We start from the raw sequence: 21,967 nt of genomic DNA, 5'->3' as shown, positions 1-21,967 counted from the left end.
ATGAGTTTAAAGCATATTTAGCATGTTGCTTGAGTTTTTGCCAAGGATTGCCAAGTGTCTTTGCCAAGGTGCCAGAGGATTGGAGGATAGCAAATGTAATACCAATCTTTAAAAAGGGAAAGAGGGGGGACCCGGGAAACTATAGGCCAGTCAGCCTAACATCTATACCGGGTAAGATGGTGGAATGCCTCATCAAAGATAGAATCTCAAAACACATAGACGAACAGGCCTTGCTGAGGGAGAATCAGCATAGCTTCTGTAAGGGTAAGTCTTGCCTCACAAATCTTTTAGAATTCTTTGAAAAGGTCAACAGGCATGTGGATGCAGGAGAACTCGTGGACATTATATATCTGGACTTTCAGAAGGCGTTCAACATGGTCCCTCACCAAAGGCTACTGAAAAAACTCCACAGTCAGGGAATTAGAGGGCAGGTCCTCTCCTGGACTGAGACCTGGTTGAAGACCAGGAAACAGAGAGTGGGTGTCAATGGGCAATTTTCACAATGGAGAGAGGTGAAAAGCGGTGTGCCCCAAGGATCTGTCCTGGGACCAGTGCTTTTCAACCTCTTCATAAATGACCTGGAGACGGGTGAGGTGGCAAAGTCTGCAGACGACACCAAACTTTTCCGAGTGGTGAAGACCAGACGTGATTGTGAGGAGCTCCAGAAGGATCTCTCCAAACTGGCAGAATGGGCAGCAAAATGGCAGATGCGTTTCAATGTCAGTAAGTGTAAAGTCATGCACATTGGGGCAAAAAATCAAAACTTCACATATAGGCTAATGGGTTCTGAGCTGTCTGTGACAGATCAGGAGAGAGATCTTGGGGTGGTGGTGGACAGGTTGATGAAAGTGTCAACTCAATGTGCGGTGGCAGTAAAGAAGGCCAATTCTATGCTTGGGATCATTAGAAAAGATATTGAGAACAAAACGGCTAATGCTGTTGTACAAATCGATGGTAAGGCCACACCTGGAGTATTGTGTCCAGTTCTGGTCGCCACATCTAAAAAAAGACATAGTGGAAATGGAAAAGGTGCAAAAGAGAGCAACTAAGATTATTACTGGGCTGGGGCACCTTATGAGGAAAGGCGTTTGGGCCTCTTCAGTCTAGAAGAGATGCCTGAGGGGGGACATGATTGAGACATACAAAATTATGCATGGGAAGGATAAAGTGGATAGAGAGATGCTCGTTACACTCTCACATAACACCAGAACCAGGGGACATTCACTAAAATGGAGTGTTGGGAGGGTTAGGACAGACAAAAGAAAATATTTCTTTACTCAGCGTGTGGTTGGTCTGTGGAACTCCTTGCCGCAGGATGTGGTGACGGCATCTGGCCTGGATGCCTTTAAAAGGGGATTGGACAAGTTTCTGGAGGAAAAATCCATTATGGGTTACAAGCCATGATGTGTATGTGCAACCTCCTGATTTTAGAAATGGACTATGTCAGAATGCCAATGTAAGGGATGGCACCAGGTTGCAGGTCTCTTGTTGTCTGGTGTGCTCCCTGGGGCATTTGGTGGGCCGCTGTGAGATAAAGGAAGCTGGACTAGATGGGCCTATGGCCTGATCCAGTGGGGCTGTTCTTACGTTCTTTAAGCCAGGGATTAAAACATATTATAGGACCTAGTCCCAACGTTTCACTTTCAACTGTGGAAAGCATCAACCCTTGAAGTTGAAAGTGAAACATTGGGACTAGATTTTATGTTTTAATCTGTGGCTTAAAGACTCGAGCAACTTGTTAAATTATGTCCAGCTATTATTAGGTATTTGTTTATTTATTTGAAAAATTTATGTCATGCTTTCCCCATGCCGAAGCAAAAGCCCAAAGCAGCTTACAAAGCTTCAAAATAAAATCTACAGTGTATCATAACAAGTTAACACATTAAAACCAAACAGGAAAAAAATATTGAAAGTATGATCACGTCACTAGTGTCACCTTTACAGCACAATTCTGTGCAAGTCTACTCAGAAGTGACTTCAGTAGGGCTTAGGGCCCAATCCTTTCCAACTTTCCAGGAGCAATTGAAAGTGGATAGGATTGCAATGCAGCCCTGAGGTAAGGGAACAAATGTTCCCTTACCTTGATGAGGTCTCCATGACTACTCCCCCAATGCAGGATGCAGTACATGCCACATTGGCATGGCTGCATCAGCATCAGAAATTTAGATAGGATTGGGCCCTCACTGTGCATAGAATTGCAGTATTAGACATTTTCCCAACTGAACTAGCAGTCAAAATGATACTAGCCTGCTTATTTTTATGGAATGACACAGATAGAGGTTGAAAGCAGGAAAAGGAGCCACTGTAGTGTCCTACCCCCATTCACCAATGGAGATAGATGAGAGGGGAAGAGTCCATTGGGAAGCGCGAGGAGAAGTTATGGTGTGAGTCTTTTGACCACTGGAAGCATTGGCCTCCATCCTCCGCACTGACCATTGGAAGCATCTCGGGCCTTGTGATGGCACAGGAGCATCAGAGGTGCATGTGTGCTGTAATTTGTAAATGGGGCTGCTGGGCTTAGTAGTCGTGAAGCTCTGGGCTGACTTGCTCCACCACTGTTACTAATTATACTGGGTGTGTATGTTCAGGGTTGGCTCTGCTACATGGGCCCTTTGATGGGAATGGACCCTTGGCCAGTGATCAACCTGGCCAGCCTGACACCACTCATGAGCTTGAGGCAGTGTATTGCAGTGGAATTGCTCTTTACATGGCCTGAATGAGACAGCATGCATTTTGTTGTAGCATTTAAGCAGTGTTTCCTCAAACTGTGGGTTGGGACCACTAGGTGGGTCGTGAACCAATTTCAGGTAGGTCCCCATTCATGTCAATATTTTATTTTTAATATATTAGACCAGCAATTTTCAATCTTTTTCAGCTCATGGAACACTGGCAAGGCACTAAAATTGTGGAGGCACACTACCAGTTTTTTACTTACATTAAATCACTACATTACATTTAATTTTTAATTAATATAATTAGTACAATTAAATCATTACACGACAAAGCAACTCACAAGAAGCTTGGAGAGGAAAGTATATGTGATTCTGGAAAGGAGGAAAAATGTTGTTATTAAAGTGTTATGCCAGAAAGTGTTGGCAAAGAGAGGCAGACTGAGCACATAGTGGAGAGATGTGGGTTGAGGGGCAATGAAGAAACATGATTGAAACAACTGCAGGATTCAGCTGGAGGGGGTAGAGGGGAGAGAATGTGGGGCAAGTGATGCTGGACCTTTGGAAGGTGGGGACAAGTGAGGGGAGGGACAGTAAGATTGGTGCTAACTGCAATTATGGGGGGGGGAGTGTGCATGTAGGAGGGTGTGGGGTGGGGGAGAAGTGCCAATTGCCTGCTCCTGTATTTAAGGAAAAACAGTGCGACCAAAAGCCCAATATATCTGTCTACTCAGAAGTAAGCTCCATTATAGTCAATGGGGCTTACTCCCAGGTAAGTGTGGATAGGATTGTGGCTCAAGGCCCTTACTCTAAAAGGCAAGGGAGGGAGGTTCGCTTTGGGGAGTGGCAAGGAAAAGGTGGCAAGGATCCTTTTAGCCAGCCAATTGTTAGGCTGGTAGCCTCAGCAGACTCACTCACTTCCTGCCTGCTCCTGGCTCCCTCTTCTCACTCACTCACTCCGCCAGGTTATGTATATGCTTTGAACAATGAGAATCAATGGGGCTTTACTCTTGGGTAAGTGTGGGTCGGATGGCAGCATAGGATTGTGAAAAATTTTCCTGCTTGATGATGTCACTTCCGGTCATGACATCACTTCTGGTGGGTCCTGACAGATTCTCATTCTAAAAAGTGGGTCCCAGTGCTAAAAGTTTGAGAACCACTGAACAGAGTTATCTGGACCCTTGAGGCCAACAAAGGGACTGCAGTGAAGTACATCTGTCTTGCTAGGGGAAAGCATTAGGATATTACTTCATAGTCTAATCATGAAATGACTGTGTACAGTACAGTACTGTCATGATCTAATTTTGTCTTACTTCAAATGCCTGCTTTTGCATATTTGAATCTTGCTTAATTTCCCTTTTTTCTTTTAATGAACTATTTTTACTATTGAAACTTCTCTGTTCAGGTTCAGTCAGGTCAAGTCAAAGCAGAGATCTTTTGACCCTTACTTTCTTATGGATTGCTTATGGCTACCACTACTAGGTATTCTGTGTGTGTGTTGGTGCAGTGGAGCTGAGATCAGTCAAGTCCATTGGTCCCACAGCTGCTTCTTTAGCAATGAGCTTCTGTGCTGGGGAAAACTGGACTCACTCCAGAAAACCCACTTGGTTTTCCCTTCCTGACAGTGGCCCCAATCCTATCCAACTTTCCAGCATCGGTGCAACCACAATGCAGCCCTGACGTAACGGAATAAGTGTTTCTATATCTTGAGGGGGTCTCTGTGACTGCTTCCCCACCACAGGATGCAGTCAATGCCCCATTGGCATGGCTGCACTGGAACTGGAAAATTGGGTAGGATTGGGCCCAGCAGCAGTTACCCTTTCTTGGACTCCCTGCCACTGCTATGTGGCATAGTCACTTCAGAAAGTACCCAAGAATGCATGGGAAGGCCAGGTGCATGGGCTGTGGGCTTTTTGTCTCTCAACCCACACAGTGAACTATGGTAGCATCACTGAATCACAAGTGGTAAAAGGATTCTTACCTTTACAGCATATGTTTATGTGTAGAGTGAGGACACTATCCCATGTGAGAATAGCAGAATAAAACAGTGTGACCTTGTATATGTATCTCTGGAAAATTAGGACCCAACCTCTTGGCAAGCTTGTACAAAGGGGCTGGTTCACAAATGCAGATTCATCATTTCATACGATCAATATGTGTAGACTGAAGTTTCATGTCACCTTGAACACAGTGCTTTGAAACGGAAGCTGTTTCAAGCTGTTGAACACATTGAGCAATTGAACACAATGTTTCAATGCACTGAACATAATGCTTTGAAAGTGAAGTTGTTTTCACTGAAGCTGTGGGAGTAAGCTACAAAAAGTGGAAATTACTTATGAGAAAGCATGTGGGGTTGTACTGTGCAGCTGTTCACATCGATATTGCTCCTCAGCAAATCAGTTACAGCCTTATGTAAACCAAGCCAAAACTATTCAAAAGTATTTTTTATCCCAGATTAACTATGCAGTGGTTCTCAAACTTTTTAGCACCAGGACCCTTCTGGAGGAAAAAACCATTACAGGTTACAAGCCATGATGTGTATGTGCAACCTCCTGATTTTAGAAATGGGCTATGTCAGAATGCCAGTGCAAGGGAGGGCACCAGGCTGCAGGTCTCTTGTGATCTGGTGTGCTCCCTGGGGCATTTGGTGGGCCGCTGTGAGATACAGGAAGCTGGACTAGATGGGCCTGTGGCCTGATCCAGCGGGGCTGTTCTTATGTTCTTATGACCCACTTTTTAGAATGACAATCTGTTGGGACCCACCAGAAGTGATGTCATTAACCTGGAGGTGATGTCATGGCCGCAAGTGACACCATCAAGCAGGAAAATTTTTAACACCTGCCATACTACAAAATCAAATCACATCCATTTGAACCCTCCTAAATAAAAGAAGCCTCCTAGCCCTCTAACAGCCCAATCCTATACCTGTCTACTCAGAAGTAAGTCCCATTAGAGTCAATGGGGCTTACTCTTACAAAGGTGTGGATAGGATTGGCCAATCAGTTGCTGATCTGTTTAACAAAATAATTCCCCAAAGCCCCCAAAGGCTGCAATCCTATCCACATTTTAAAAACACGTTGAAATGAATGGGGACCCACCGGAAATTGGCTCATGGCCCACCCTGACCCACAGTTTGACAAACACTGAACTAGTGTGATTCACAGCACAATGCTACTCAGAAACAGATTCCTACTGTGTTCAATGGGACTTTGGAGCGTCTCCTCAGAAGTAAGCCCTGCTGTGATCAGTGGGGCTTACTCTCAGGAAAGCGTGGCCAGGATCGCAGCCTCCGGGCAGGAACCCCACGCACGCTGCCTGGCGGGCGTGAGCCCGGTGCAATGAACTGCAGCCCCGCCTGGGATTGTGCTATCACTCCGGGCGGGGATTCCACCCCGCGCGGCGGCGGAGGGGAGACTCCAGGCGCCGCTCGAGGGTGACTCATCCTGGCAGGGCCCGCCCCCGGCCCGCCCCAGGAACAGGAAGGCGAGCGGCCTCACTTCTCGCTGCGCAGCGCGGCTGGGCGGTCTTCTTCCCCGCCTCGCCCTCGCAGGGTCGTCAGCCGGCCCACCAGCACCAGCAGGGCGCGACGCCCCTCAGCGCGCAGGCGATGGACCTGGACGGGCTGTTTCTGGACGAGGAGGGCGCCTTCTCCCTCAGCGGCTTCCAGGAGTTCACGGTGAGCGGCCGCCGCGCCTCCTGCCCGCCCTGTCAGCTGCACCCAGCCCGAAGCCCCACGGCGGGGCGCTCAGGGGGGACGCTCTCTGCCGGGTGGAGCCCAGGCCTGCGCGTGTCTACTCGGAAGGAGAGTCCGTGGGGCCTTCTCCCAGGAAAGTGGGGTTAGGATGGCAACCTGAGAGCCCAGTCCTGTGCATGTCTACTCGGAAGGAAGGCCCACTAGAGTCAGTGGGGCTTACTCCCAGGACAGTGTGGACAGGATTGGGCTGGTAGTCATCTCTGGGTGTGCTCATTAACCTCTGGCACTCCCCATTTACTTCTTCTGTAAGCAGGTGTGAGCCTTTCCAGTCTCACTGCGTGTAGTGTGGTGTTTTTCTACCAGTAGTACGGGTACCACCAGTGGCGCTTGAGGTGGTGTCTGGTGGTACTTGCTGGACCCCTCCTGCCTTGCAGCAGGAACTTGACACAACAAACCAGGAACTTGACACAACAAACAGTGGTAGGAGGCTCAGTTTGGCGGGCAGAGCTCCAAAAAATGCTTTTCAATGCTCAAAAAAGCCCTCCTGCCCACCTTGAGTCTTGGACTGGTGTTTGTTGCATCGCATCTGGCCTCCCAACCCTGAAGCAACCGGCTATGATGTCATTGCCAATTACTTGTAGCGGTACAGGTCATCCCTCCGTATTCACTGGCGTTCCAGAACTCCTTGTGGATAAAAAAAATCAATGGATAAAAAAACAGTGGAAAAATAAATTTAAAGACCTACTTCCTTGCCCTTCAATTGCTCCTAATGGAATAAGACTGTGCCTCAAAATCTGCAGGGATTTGATTCTGGGACTCCCTGCCAGTACCATAAAATGTGTTAAATAAAAGCAGTTTAAAAAAATTAAAAAGTGCTTCCCTTTACAATTGTGGTTTAAAAACAGCTTTTTTTACTAGAGAGGCAGTCAGCAATTAGATATGCAGCGGTAGGCTCAGCTGAAGAATGGAAAGATTGCTTGCATGACTATTTCTCTACAACAGTTTTACTGTTTACTGTTTTACTGTTTACTACAACAGTAAAGCAGTTTTTTAAAACTGATTTTAAAGGGATGCATTTTTTCCCCTTCTCCGGGGATCAGCACATTTCTTCTCATTTGCAGTGGCCATTCGTGTTGAGTCAAACCCATGTATTAAAAAAATCTGTGTATAACATGATTGGACCTGTACTTCGAATAGGTGGACCATGTGAAGTGGTATGATGGAGGACAAACCTTGAGAAACACTGGTATAGTTTTTTACTGGCAGAACCTAAACTGCCTTGGTGATAGGAGTACAGAACTGGGAAAACCAGTAAAGGATCTTGTAGCTGTAGCTCTTAAGACTAGCCGATGTAAATGTGTGCAGTGTAAACCAGCCATTTTCAACTGGTGTGCTGTGGATGGTCTGCAGCTGTGCCATGGGAGTTTGGGGGAGGTTCATTTGTTAGTAGGATCACTGGGGAATGCGAGTCCCTGCTGTCAGTGCAATGTGCCTTAATTTTAGTGCCTTGTCAGTGTGCCATGAGATGAAAAAGGTTGAAAATCACTGGTCTAAACTTTCCTGAGCAACAGATCTCTTCATCAGAAACCTGAAATCTTATGCAACTGTTGAAGTGAACCGTAACCCATGAATATTTGTCAGTGGTTCCTAGACTTTTTCTCCTGACAGCTCCCTTGACCTACTGGGCTATTGGCCACGGCTCCTGTTAGGGCTACAATCCTATACATTGTGTAGGGCGGCAGGTTTTTTTTTGGTGAGGATTCTGTGGCTCCCCTGGCTGGTTTCCACGGCTTCCCAGGGAGCCATGGCTTGTAGTTTGGGAACCACCAGTTTGAGCTGATATATATTGGTAAGTCTTTAGGGTTTTACAAGACTCTGTGTGTTTTTGCTGCCACAGACTAACAGAGCTACCTCTCTGAAAGTCAGAACGGGGAAATGACAGTTATTCCTGATTGGTCATCTACTATTATTTGAATAAAAGGGTATGGGTAGGGACTGCATTGTGAATATTTCTGAGAACATACTTGTTTTAGTTTACTTGCTGTCCACCCTAGGTATGTTGACCCAGAAGTAAGTTTGATTATATTCAGTAGCATTCACTCCCAGGAAAGTGTGCATTATTTCCTAGGAATATGCCCTTAGAAATCTCTAGGATAGGACTTGCCTCCAAATGCCCTTGCATAGGATTGTGTTTCTAATGTGGGAATATAGTACTTATTTGTTGTATTGTATCCAGCTCTTCCTGGAAGGAAGAAAACTTGGAGTGAATATCTTATCAAAGTACTAGGTGCAGATTTGTGTAACTTTCAAGATTGAACTACATCCTGTACCAACTGACTGCTGTCCTTTAGTTCTTTATTTTTCATTGTCATGAGTGGTGAAAAGATAAAACATTCAGTAAGTTATCCAGGTTATTGCTTTGGATTCTTGTATAGGATTTTTTTATTCATTGCGATATATTGTATTTTTAACTGATATAAGCCTCCTGAGGGCACCTTCAAGGCAGGAAAGCAGGGTATAAATTGCTGGATAAATAAATAAATAAAAAATATTGCCCAAAGTCTCAATGGACTTTCTTCCCCATTCCCACCCCATCTTCCACTCTATGCTTCCTTTCAACATTGCAACCCATGTTGGCTGCTGCAGAGTTCTCCTCCAAGAGCGAACAGATTCCCAGAGCCAAGAAATACTAATAAAACAGTGTCCTGGGAACATGGAAGCCTAGAGGGAGCAATCTGAGCCAAGAGCGACACAGGCTAAGTGGCGGTTTAGTAAAAACATTGCTATCTCCTTGTACTCTAATTATTTTTTTATATCATCACATTTACACCATACAGCCTCTCAGACAGGGACATCTTCTCATCTCCCAGTTCTACTTTTCAAGCTTGTATTATTTCCCTGAGATGTTGCAACCTTCGCTCTGTATGGCTCCTTTGAATTTTTTAAAAAAATCTTCAAATGAATAACATCTTTTTAATGTTTCTGGGCATAATTTGACTTCATTGTTGCCCTTTAGCAGCACCCTATAAGAGCATTCCACTGTGAGTATCTCTGCAGGGAGTCCAACCCTGTGACAGTGGTTTTGCTTGACCCATTTGAGCAGCATTTCTGGCTTATAGTGGATCACAAGCTAAGTACATAAGAGGAGGCTTACCAGATCATACACAAAGTCCAGCAATCCTGTTTGCCACAGTGGTCAACTAAATTCTTCTGGGAAGTTCACAAGTGGGGCAAAAGATAGTCATGGGATCCCTCATGGGATCCCTCTAGGGTACTACTTTTGATCCTGGAAGTATCAAAGGGAAGGGAAGGGAGGGCACCAGGATGCAGGTCTCCTGTTATCTGGTGTGCTCCTTGGGGCATTTGGTGGGCCGCTGTGAGATACAGGAAGCTGGACTAGATGGGCCTGTGGCCTGATCTAGTAGGGCTGTTATGTTCCAAGCAGCATGTTGCCATCATAATGACTCACAGCCATTGATAGACCTCTCCTCTATGAATTTGTCTAACTCCCCTTTGAAGCCATCTAAAAAATTACACAAAGTGTGAGGAAGTACTTCCCCATCTAATCTGTCTAGAATCCCCTTCTAATCCATTTCAGCTGTTGACCCTGAGCCACTTATATGAGAGGGAGAAAAAAATCTATCCATTTTGTTCTTGCTATACAAATTTGGTGAACTTCTCCCCCCACCCCCGTCACCTTTTCTTCAGAATTGAAGAAATACTGTAGGCTTTTCTTCATAGACAAGGTCAAAATAATTTTAGTTTCCCTTTTCTGCCCCTCTTTGTCTTCAACAATGTTCTTTTTGAGAAGGACAGAATTGTCCTGGCAGCCAGAATTCTATATAATGTACCTGCACCATAGATTCGTATAAAGGCATTACAGTGTTGGCAGTAATGTTTTCAATGCCTTTCCTAATACATTACTGCCCAGCATGGAATTTGGCATTTTCACAGCTGCCGCACTTTGAGTTGATGATTTTATTAAGCTATCCACCATAACTCCTAAGATTTTACTTCTATTTAGTCTTTGCTAGTTGAGAATGCATTGGTGTAGTGTGAAATTGTTATGTTTTTTACCTAAATGTGCATCACTTTATATGTTGAACCTCATCTGCCATTTTGTTACCCATTCACCAAAGTTAGAGAGACTTTTGAAGTACTTTGCAGTTCACTTGAGTTTTTGCTATACTTTAACAGAATAAAAGTGTATAAAATTAAACTGCAAGTTGACAGTGTAATGCTGATGGGAAGAAGCAAATACCATTTGGGATTGCATTAAAAGGAATAACATGGACTTCACTCAATCTGGATTGGTTTCCGTTTGAGCATTATATCACCAAAATTGGATAATTTTTAAGAAGGATGCAGACAAATTAAAAAGCATTTTAGAGGAAAGTAGCAATATCTAAAGGATCTGAAGAACAATATATTAATAAAGCAGATGTGATTAGGCCTTTTGTCAATTAAACAAAATAATACAATTTAAATGTGCTTTCAGTGGACTACCTCATGGAAAAGAGACCTGTGGGTTCTGAGAAATGTTTGTCTTTTGCTATGTACCAAGTCTGTATGCCTCACTTGTCCTGCCTAGAATGGAATCAAATTAGTGGGTGTATGTTTTATTTTTCTGGAATTGTTACTCCCACAGATATTAATCATGCTGTTAATGCACTAAACTGTAGAACTAAGGTCTTCAGTTGTGAAGGGAGGAGGAGAAAAATGCAGTTCCAGCACTCCATCCTCATTTGCCTGTCCTTTCTCTCAGTTTCTTCCCAGGCACCAGCAGCTGAGTGATCGGGTTCGCAAGAGGCTTTATTATAGCTGGGATAAAGAAAGTGCCCTTGATAACCTCTCAAGTCCAGTTGCAGGTGAGTTTGGCTTGGGAATGTTATAACTAGGTTGGGGAGAGAGCAGCTTATTGACAATTCTGGAAAGTTCCCTTCCTTTCTTCTCTTCCAGCCTTCTTACTATTGTGGAAGCAAGCATTATTTCCTTTAATTGGCTGTCAGTTGAGGAAAATCCTAAAGAATTGAACTCTACTGCATCCGACCTTTGGATTGTTGCCTGCCTTGATCTTGGTCCCAGTTTACTGGAGCTCTCTCCTTTTACCCTACCTGCTTCCCGTTTTATTTTCTGTAACCTAGAAGATCATGACTTTTGTTTTCTATTTTTAACATGTGTTCATTTTATTTTGTTTTAATTTTTTACTTTAAGATCTGCTTAAGTCTAATATGGCTTTTATTATTATTAGTGTAATGAGCTCACTTCCTGCTTAGCTCATTTGTCAGCATTGTTGGCTGCTAAAGGGTCCCAGATCATTGCAGAGATGAAATCCTGAGTCATGTGCTAAAGAGCTGTGTGTGTGTGTCAGTCAGTCAATCAGTCAGTCATAAGGGCTTTATAAAGTGACAGGAAGTAAACTGGAAGCTTTGTGGATGAGTAGGTGATAATTTGCTCAAGGCATTCATTCTAAATAAGACAATGCTGTGGAAGCTGGCAGTTGCTAAAACCTGTTTAGTTTGGTAGTAGGAGCACCTTGTGAGCTCATCCTTATGTTACATGTTTGTGGCACTCATCCAGACCAACAATGGTTACCTCCCCAGTTCAAAGAATGAATTGGATGTCGGAGAAAAACAGATAAATAGTGGTGTTTGCCCCATTGGTAGTAGGGTGACTCTCTAACAGAATGATTTTTAATTCCCACTGGGCAGTATTGGAATTGAACCATTTTTTCAACAGTAATGGGTTCAGCTTAGAGCTGGGAAAAGCCAAAGGTATAATTTTCTTGTCTGTCACACATCTTTTAAAACTGTAGAAGCCTTACATAGGTCCTGCACTTGCAAATGGCTATGAGATTCAGGCAGGCAATTGCCACCTTCTTTTTATCTCTCTGCTCTGGTGCCTTGATACAAAGAATTAAGTGGGCAGTGGAAGTCAAAGTAATAGGGAAAGTTTTAGCTACTTAAATTCTTCCTGTCAGTTGTTAAAGGCAGAAGAGCAGGTCCATGAAAAAGGTAACAATCCTGCTGACAAAGAAGCATTGGCAGCTGCAAGATTGTGGTTCAGAGAACCAAAGGCATTGAATTATCTGCTTCAAACTTGACAGGACTGCTGAACAGCTCTTCCCTTCATTGTAATGCTGAGAAAAGCCTTACTTTGTGAAAGTTTTGCTTGAAGACCCAACAAATACAGTCACCCTCTCAGGGTCTGGGCTTGGAAATTCTAAAAAGTCAGCAAGGCCTTAAAGCCAGTAAGGAATAGAGATGAATTTCACAGACCTGTGTGTTCTAACCAGCCAAACCATTTCATCTAGTTTTGAGGGAGAAAAGCAAAGTGAACCCGGTTCCAGTTTGAGCCTGAGTTGCTTCTGCTTGGCATAGTGGGCAGTAGAACCTATCATTGCTTTACCTTCCTCCATCTATGGCAGTAGATCTGTCCTCTGAGAAGCTACATATATCACTGTTGCTGAGATTGACAAAGAAAGGAGGAATTTTGTCCTAGCCTAGGCGTTGCCTTACCTCCCTCTTTCTTTGTTCACAGGCAGGCTATAGTGGTGCCTTTAGGCCCCTACTTAATCTATAATTGAACTTGCATCACATCTTTCTTTTAAGGAGTTGAGGGTGGCATACGCTGATTTTTGGAGGTGCAGTTACTTCTGTGGCTTTCAAGGCTCCTGCTTTAACCTCATGTTTTCCATTCCTAAGCATCTTCCTTTTTCAGATATGCTGCATAGGAAGTAAGCCTTGTCTCCTTAAAGGGATATAGGTTTCCATGTTACAGTGAGTGGGTGCTTGCATGAGAATATCCACATGGCTGGAGGGACAAGAAGCTCTGTACACAGTATTGAATCCTTCTTCTTTCTCCTTTCTAGATATTGCTGTTGAACTACTCCAGAAAGCTGCTCCCAGTCCCATTCGCAGGCTCCAGAAAAAATATGTATCTCACGTCTCCCGGTATGGCTCTTTGGTATTATTTTTCTGCTCCTCATATTCTTTTTTCCAGTGCAAATTGTTGCACATGTCCCACAAGTGCATCATGCTTCCTTTTCGTGAGATTGTAGTCTTGCATGCTTCTCATTTTTGTGATGAAATAATTGCTTAAATTTGTGTGCTTGTGCACACAAATAGCACCTTTAGGACCATTCTTGGTGGAAGGAAGGCATATACAATATGTATATACACGTACCAATAATCTGATGTAATTGTGAAAAATCAGCATTTTAAAAAAAGAGTTGAAACGTCTGAGTAGTTGGAGCAGAACTTTGAGAATCATGAAGTAATTGGCTGTTTCCAATCTTGCAAAAATAATTTCTAAGTTAGAGTGAAATTTATGATGAATGAATATACTTGCCCAAAATCAATTTTACTTTTTTTCCCCCAAAGGGAAAAAACTCTCTAGTTGCTGAGGAGGACGGGAGAGAATGGGTGGAGAAAGGGACTTTTCAAGGCAGTTGTCTAGGATAATTGGGGGAGATTTTTTGATAAGGTAGCAATTTCTTCATGAAAGAAATGGAAAATGGAATGTTGAGGATGTTAGTAACAGATCAGAGAGTAAGTATGAACCCCACTAGCTCCTGATTCTATCTTCAATGAAAGATCATTGCAAAATGAACTGGTGTGAATAAAATTCCAGGAGTAGGGCAGATGTGTTCCCTTGCAAAGTTCATTTTCCATATTTGCTGCAGAAGCACTTTAATAGTGCTGTACTGGCCATTCTCATTATTACTTCCAAGTCTTTTCATGCATGTTCCATTACCCCCTTTTTATGAGGCTGAAGAAGATTTGAATGCAGATGAAGTTGGGGGGGGGGGGTTTGCAGAATAATTTACATAGAACATGTGAACATTTAAAGATGGTTTTTCTGCTTAAACAATGCATCCAAGGAAGGGCTAAAGCTGTAAGAATGGGATTTGCAAGTCACCAAATGCTTTTGAAATGAGTGTAACTGAGGTGATGAAATATTTAAGTTGATGTTTCTACCCTCTTTCTCAGGGAGGCTTGCATCTCCCCCTGCTCCATGATGTTGGCTCTGGTTTACATTGAGAGGCTTCGGCACCGTAATCCTGAATACCTGCAGCAGATTTCGTCCTCTGACCTATTCTTGATTTCCATGGTAAGCAGCTCGGTTGGGATTGGGCAGGAAAGGCAGTGAATGAGAAACAAGAAGCCCAGATTTATGTTTATTGTACTATGCCATCAACTGTATTTTGCAGTTAAAAAAATAACATTAAAAAATAATAAAAACCTTTGCGTCAGAGGAGATTTCCTGCCTGTCTTGACCCCATAGCACCAGTCAGATTTTGCTTCACCTTGAACTCTGTGGTTTTGAGGTGAGCCATCCATTTCTCAGCCTCAGCTTTCCATCGGAAGTGTGGAGATAATACTGTACTGAGGTCTGGAGGTTGTAAATATTATTGACATAATGTATGTGTAGTGTTTTGAACACACTAAAGTGCTATATGAAGACTAAATGTTATCTTTTCCTCCCTCTCCAATAACTTAATCTGTGGGCTTCTTTGGTTGCCTGCCATAGATTCTATGCCACCACCTTCTTGTTTTTTTCTAGCTGCAGTTCTGCTGGTGGACTTCTCTAATTGCAGATAATCACCCTTTTGAGAATGAGTGTCCCTTCTGTAACCTGTTTAAACAGACATTGTGGAATTCTTCACTCTGTGTATACAAGCTTTATTGTAGATTTTTCCCACCACTCCCTTTTCTAGGGCTGATACATGGTCATCCTGAAGTTGAAGATGAAGTTTTCTCCATCCTTGGAAGCTGTGAGGACTGGCCTCTATTTTTGCCCCATCCCTGAAACAATGAAGGGGTACCACCACCTCTCCTTAGCATTTCAATATGTGCCACTTTAATGTACCCCTTCTTGTTTTTTTTCAGATGGTTGCCAGCAAGTATCTATATGATGAAGGGGAAGAGGAGGAGGTCTTCAACGATGAATGGGGTGCTGCAGGCAAGGTGGATGTGCAGACCATGAACACACTGGAGAGGAATTTCCTCAGTGCCATTGTAAGGCTTCTGTAGTGGTCCACAAATATCATCTCGGCTTACTTGGCTTACAAATATTTATCTGTCCCCAGCATCACCGCACATGCTCTAAGCATTACTGAGTGTAATTGTGTGGTTGAGGACAAGGTAGTAGCAGCAGGTAGTGGGTACGCTAAGAGGGCTGCTTACAGAGGAGGAAGCAGTAGGTAACTTAGGTGGCGGCCACCACCACTGTAATCTTCTTCCTTCCGCTGACGTGGAGGCGGTGGGGAGGCATGCATCCACTCTTTGAAGGAGGCAAGTGCTCTCCCCTCAAGGGTGGCAGCAGTGGGAGGTGATTTCAGATATATCTCCTTGCCCCAGGCTGGGGTTCCCCTTCCCCTGCCCTCTCCCTCAAATTCACCTTCAGACTTGACCAGCTTTCTGCATCCTTATGCTAAAGGCCCACGAAACTAGGAAACCTTAAAGCTTGCCTACTGAATTTCATCCATATTGGTTCATTGACTGTGCTGTTTATTCTAGTCTCCCGAGGGAACAAAGGCAACTGAGTGCTTTATTGGAAGTGGCATATGGAAGGAATTGGGTAGCTGTAAGAGTTGAAGGTTGGGCAAACCCAGAAGGGTCTCCTGTGTTTAGTAGCTGCTTGTGACAGGATGTGAGCTTATAGATATGGTAAAGTTTGCAAGGGTCTTCGCTGCTATGGTTAACCAGATTGAATAGAGAGATTGCAGGTTTACACCCTTGCTTCTTTAACATCCTAGAAAGTGGTTCACAACAATAAATATGTTTAAAAGCTGTTACTACAATTATAAAAATGAGATATAGCCACCAGCATTCTCTACAAACACAATCACAGCAGACCAAATCCTCTTCAAAGTCTTGATGAAAAGAATAGGTTTAAATTGGTACCTGAATGATGCTAGTTTGCAAATGGCATTCCAGAAGTGAGATGTCCCTGAATATTGTTGAAATGTTGTCAGATTGGAGGCTTAAGTGAATGAAACTAGAGATGGCTAACTAGATAACCCTGGCTTGTCCTGACTGCTCTTTTAGAAGCTGGAAAGGTTTCTTTCTGTTTAATATGGCAGTATGGTGACTTGAATGGTTGACTGTTCCTTTTCTCCCAGCAGGAAATCTCATATTTTCTATATACTATTTAACTATGAGCCTTGCATTTTTGGCAAATGAGGGGATGGGAAGGTTGTTCTGGTTCACTGATGTTATCACTCCTTCCACAGGACTGGAGCCTTTATACAGACCCAAAGGAACTTTTTGAAGTGCTCAGCTGGCTGGAGGGACGGTAGGTGTTCTTGTTTCTTCTAAATGATGTCATTCTATAGCCTGGCACAGAGAAAATCCTTTGGCCCCTCTGTCCTTTCTGGGGATGTGGGACGACTGCTGTCCACCCTGGCTCAGCTGAGTATGGCCAGGGATTGCTTACTTGCATGCCTTACTTGGAAGAGAACTGCCAGATCCACAGCTTGATTGTATCTGGGAACCCTGATGAAGCCACCAATCTTTACATAGCTTTGGTGTGTGCAGCAGGTCCATCTGCCTGCTGTCTCCCATGTATGTAGTGTAGCATACAGCAGTAACAGGCATCTGTGCTGGGTTCCTAAAAGATCATCTTTCTAGGTCCACAATTGGCAACCATAGCCACATGAACCATTTGACTTTGAAAGCCTAAATAAAATTTTTTTTAAACTTGTGGAAAGAACCCAACTGCTGGATTTTATATCTGTGGGGTGGGTGGGTATGCTTTATGGCCTGCCACTTTGAATTGATGGGATTAGTTGCCTTCCTGATGAGCTCTGGAGCTAACTATGTGCCACTTCTGGAACAGGGGAAACAAAAAGTCTCTGAGTATTTCTGTCACTTAGACAGAATAGAAATGGTTCCTGCTTGTGGTAGATGTTGCTGGGATACAGGGTCTGTGATGGAATCCCCTTGGGGCAGAGGTTTTAAGTTCTATTTCTCTTTCTGCTTGCAGCGTAGCCGAGAAGCAGGGCATCCAACGTGGCTGGTTTACCTACACTGACCTGTGTGTCTTAATGGAGAAAACATTGTGGCAGCAGGCAGTGGGTCAATTCTACCAGCAGGTGGCCAAGGTGAGATTCAACAGGCTAGGCCCAGAGTGAGGAAAGGGAGTAGGGAAAAGAGAGGGAGTATGGCAACCTTCAGTCTCGAAAGACTATGGTATCGCGCTCTGAATGGTGGTTCTGGCACAGCGACTAGTGTGGCTGAAAAGGCCAATCCGGGAGTGACAATCCCTTCCACACCGGGAGCAAGTGCAGTCTGTCCCTGGTCTGTCTCCCTGGCTATGGGCCTTCCTTCTTTGCCTCTTAGCCTCAGACTGTTGGCAAAGTGTCTCTTCAAACTGGGAAAGGCCATGCTGCACAGCCTGCCTCCAAGCGGGCCGCTCAGAGGCCAGGGTTTCCCACTTGTTGAGGTCCATCCCTAAGGCCTTCAGATCCCTCTTGCAGATGTCCTTGTATCGCAGCTGTGGTCTGCCTGTAGGGCGCTTTCCTTGCACGAGTTCTCCATAGAGGAGATCCTTTGGGATCCGGCCATCATCCATTCTCACGACATGACCAAGCCAACGCAGGCGTCTCTGTTTCAGCAGTGAATACATGCTAGGGATTCCAGCACGTTCCAGGACTGTGTTGTTTGGAACTTTGTCCTGCCAGGTGATGCCGAGGATGCGTCGGAGGCAGCGCATGTGGAAAGCGCTCAGTTTCCTCTCCTGTTGTGAGTGAAGAGTCCATGACTCGCTGCAGTACAGAAGTGTACTCAGGACGCAAGCTCTGTAGACCTGGATCTTGGTATGTTCCGTCAGCTTCTTGTTGGACCAGACTCTCTTTGTGAGTCTGGAAAACGTGGTAGCTGCTTTACCGATGCGCTTGTTTAGCTCGGTATCGAGAGAATGAGTGTCGGAGATCGTTGAGCCAAGGTACACAAAGTCATGGACAACCTCCAGTTCATGCTCAGAGATTGTAATGCAGGGAGGTGAGTCCACATCCTGAACCATGACCTGTGTTTTCTTCAGGCTGATTGTCAGTCCAAAATCTTGGCAGGCCTTGCTAAAACGATCCATGAGCTGCTGGAGATCTTTGGCAGAGTGGGTAGTGACAGCTGCATCGTCGGCAAAGAGGAAGTCACGCAGACATTTCAGCTGGACTTTGGATTTTGCTCTCAGTCTGGAGAGGTTGAAGAGCTTTCCGTCTGATCTGGTCCGGAGATAGATGCCTTCTGTTGCAGTTCCAAAGGCCTGCTTCAGCAGGACAGCGAAGAAAATCCCAAACAAGGTTGGTGCAAGAACACAGCCCTGCTTCACTCCGCTTCGGATGTCAAAAGGGTCTGATGTGGAGCCATCGAAGACAACAGTGCCCTTCATGTCCTTGTGGAAAGATCTGATGATGCTGAGGAGCCTGGGTGGACATCCAATCTTGGGGAGAATCTTGAAGAGGCCGTCTCTGCTGACCAGGTCGAAAGCCTTTGTGAGATCTATGAAGGCTATAAAGAGTGGCTGTCGTTGTTCCCTGCATTTCTCCTGCAGTTGTCTAAGGGAGAATACCATATCAGTGGTGGACCTGTTGGCTCGGAATCCACACTGCGATTCTGGATAGACGCTCTCTGCAAGTACCTGGAGCCTCTTTAGTACAACTCGGGCAAACAGCTTTCCTACAACGCTAAGGAGAGAGATGCCGCGGTAGTTGTTGCAGTCACCCCTGTCACCTTTGTTCTTGTACAGCGTGATGATGTTTGCATCCCTCATGTCTTGAGGTACTCCACCTTCTCTCCAGCAGAGACAGAGGATTTCATGCAGCTCAGTGACGATGATCTCTTTGCAGCATTTTAGGACTTCAGCAGGGATGCTGTCTTTTCCAGGTGCCTTGCCAAAGGCAAGGGAGTCCAGGGCCACGTGAAGTTCTTCTAGGGTTGGTTCACTGTCAAGCTCTTCCAGCACAGGCAGGCACTCAATGTTGTTCAGTGCTTCTTCGGTGACTACATTTTCTCTGGAATATAGCTCAGAGTAGTGCTGCACCCAGCGTTCCATCTGCTGCGCCCGATCCTGGATGACCTCGCCTGTGGCAGACTTCAGAGGGGCAATTTTCTTCTGTGTTGGACCTAGGGCCTGCTTGATACCATCATACATCCCCTTGATGTTGCCCGTGTCAGCTGCTATCTGTATCTCGGAACAGAGCTGGAGCCAGTAGTCGTTAGCACATCTCCTGGCAGTCTGTTGGACTTTGCTGCGAGCAGTTCGGAGGACCTGCAGGTTGCGCTCACTGGGACAGGCCTTGTATGCTGCTTGAGCTCTCCTCTCCTCCTCCTTTTTTTCTGGCAGGGAAAACCACCAAACGAAACCAGGGAACATGGCGTTGGCTTTGCGGTCAGAAATACCCTGCTGAAATCCATCATCCCACCTACTGTGGGAAGTGAAAGAATTTTGTCCCTGCAGCTCCAGTCATCTGCAGGACCTATCACTCTCATCAGTGCTTATGCACCGACTCTGTCGTCTCCAGTAGAAGCCAAAGACAAATTCTATGATGACCTGGCCACCACTGTCAAGAAAATCCCTGTAAAAGAGCCATTGTTCATCCTCGGCGATTTCAATGCTAGAGTTGGTGCTGATAACAGTTCATGGCCCACTTGCTTAGGTCAGTTTGGCACTGGGAGGATGAACGAAAATGGCCAACGCCTGCTAGAGTTTTGCTGTCATCACGGTCTCTGTGTCAGCAACACGTTCTTCAACACAAAGCCCCAACATAGAGTCTCTTGGAGACATCCAAGATCAAAGCACTGGCACCAGCTCGACCTGATCCTCACCAGACGCTCCAGCCTTCCCAGCATCAAGATCACACGCAGTTATCATGGTGCTGCCTGCGACACTGACCACTCCCTGGTGTGCAGCAGAGTGAAACTGCAAACAAAGCGACTGTATCACACGAAAAAGGAAGGAAGACCTCGCATTGATACCAGCAAGACCCGGGATCAGAGAAAAGTGGAGGAATTTGCACAAGCGCTTGAGGAATCTCTTCCAGGCCCGGCCGACGCAAACGCATCCAACAGATGGGAACATTTCAAGAATACCGTTTACAACACCGCCTTGTCCATATTCGGCAAGAAGACCAACAAGGCGGCAGACTGGTTTGAAGCCCACTCTGAGGAGTTGACACCAGTCAGGGAAAAGAGAGGGAGTAGGGAAAAGTTATTCTGGGAGTGGGAAAAAATGTTGGGGAAAGGCAGTTGAATTGCCTTTTAGTAGCACTGTGTGACTGACTATTAACAGATGCAGTCTGTTAGGCTGCTGAATGTTTATATGCCTATACTGTTGCCTGATAAAATATAACATTTGATTTCATTATTTTAGTTTCTTTTCACCCTCAAGGCCCTGAAAGTAATTTAATTGCACACACAAAACTAACTGAAACATATGAAATTAGACCCACTGCAGCATGGTTAAGAAAAAGTATTAGAGAGCCTAGCAGTGTGTTATCCAGCCACAAAGCTATGGAAAACAAATCCTTTCCGCAATTAAGTTACCAGCCTTAGAAGGTCCTGTTCTCCAGGAGCGGCTAACTTAGCCTCTCCAAATGATGATGGAATGTGGATGAAATGCATTTCTTTGTCCTCATGTAATAGGAAAACCACACTTGCATATTTGGAAGGGAAAAGAGTGTTCAGGTGGGGTTCTTGTTTGTGTATGGGCCTGGTTTCAGCTGGGGTATCCCAGGTGAGGAGAACTCTTTAGGCACAGTGCATACTCTATGTTCCTTTTTTCTTTCCACAGCTGACTTGCATTCTTGGTGTGGTGTACCTGACGGGCATTGCAGCTGTCCTTGCTTCTGCAGCTGTGGTGCATCACACAGTACATGTGAAGAGAGCTGGTGCTACTGAATTGGCCACTAGGGCTTCCCTGTCTCTTTGCCTGCCTCTCCCCTCTCCGGTTCGACAACTGGATCGTGGCATGGTGCTACCTAACAATTCTCTGTGCCCAGGAGTGGAGAACAGAACCTTGCAAGATGAACAGCAGCATCCAGGAAGCAATGGTGTCATGGCCACAGCACTCTACCTATGGGGCAGTGTGCTTACTGCTTTGTCTTATCCACCACCAGCCCCCACCAATATCTCACCTTGTCCACAGTGCAGTCAATCCAGCACTTGTGTGGCAGCCAACCACACGGCCCACACTCAGCCCACTCCACAGCCAGCCATCTCTGGACTTGTCCGCTGCACCAGCTGCTTGCACTGGGCTTGGCACTCTCCTGTGTCCCTGAACAGCAAAGACTGGCCTGAATTTCTGGTACTTCAGCAGTGCCCCTCACAGACCGCCTTAGAGCTTGGAAGGATCAAGGCCTTTATGTTCCCTAGCTAGAGTTGGAGGGAGGGAGGGAGTGGGGAGGGGCATAACTTAAGCTAGAGGGTTGGGATGGGGCACATCAATGGGAAATGCTGTGGGTGCTTGAAGAGTGTAAAACAGGAAAGACTGGGAGCGGAGGGTAGATGCTTATTGACTTGTATTCTAATGCTAGTGGATGTCAGCTCTGTCTCTCTCTCTCCGGTATGATTTTCCAGTGTCTCCCTGTCCTCTTGTTAGCAGC

General features: G+C 45.3%; 1 protein-coding gene across 1 annotated transcript; it reads left to right on the top strand.

Annotated features, from left to right (window-relative positions):
- The first annotated feature begins 6,183 nt into the window (after window positions 1-6,183).
- On the top strand, window positions 6,184-21,743 carry CNPPD1 (cyclin Pas1/PHO80 domain containing 1). Its single transcript, XM_066636291.1, has 8 exons — window positions 6,184-6,345; window positions 11,129-11,231; window positions 13,235-13,316; window positions 14,355-14,475; window positions 15,255-15,383; window positions 16,601-16,662; window positions 17,353-17,470; window positions 21,157-21,743. Exons 1-8 carry the CDS (start codon window positions 6,277-6,279, stop codon window positions 21,739-21,741), a joined length of 1,269 nt encoding a protein of 422 aa, XP_066492388.1. The 5' UTR covers window positions 6,184-6,276; the 3' UTR covers window positions 21,742-21,743.
- The last annotated feature ends 224 nt before the right edge of the window (window positions 21,744-21,967 follow it).

The sequence above is a fragment of the Tiliqua scincoides genome, chromosome 1 (assembly GCF_035046505.1).
Source record: "Tiliqua scincoides isolate rTilSci1 chromosome 1, rTilSci1.hap2, whole genome shotgun sequence".
NCBI lineage: Eukaryota > Metazoa > Chordata > Lepidosauria > Squamata > Scincidae > Tiliqua > Tiliqua scincoides.
Note: the sequence above shows the minus strand (reverse complement) of the source record. Positions and strands in the feature narration are given on the sequence as shown.

What these genes read in the sequence shown, in the direction of transcription:
- CNPPD1 (XM_066636291.1), top strand. Translation starts at nt 6,277, where the DNA reads ATGGACCTGGACGGGCTGTTTCTGGACGAGGAGGGCGCCTTCTCCCTC. An exon ending in GGAATTTCCTCAGTGCCATT is followed by an intron (nt 15,384 to 16,600) that starts GTAAGGCTTCTG and finishes CTCCTTCCACAG; the next exon opens with GACTGGAGCCTTTATACAGA. An exon ending in TCTACCAGCAGGTGGCCAAG is followed by an intron (nt 17,471 to 21,156) that starts GTGAGATTCAAC and finishes TTCTTTCCACAG; the next exon opens with CTGACTTGCATTCTTGGTGT.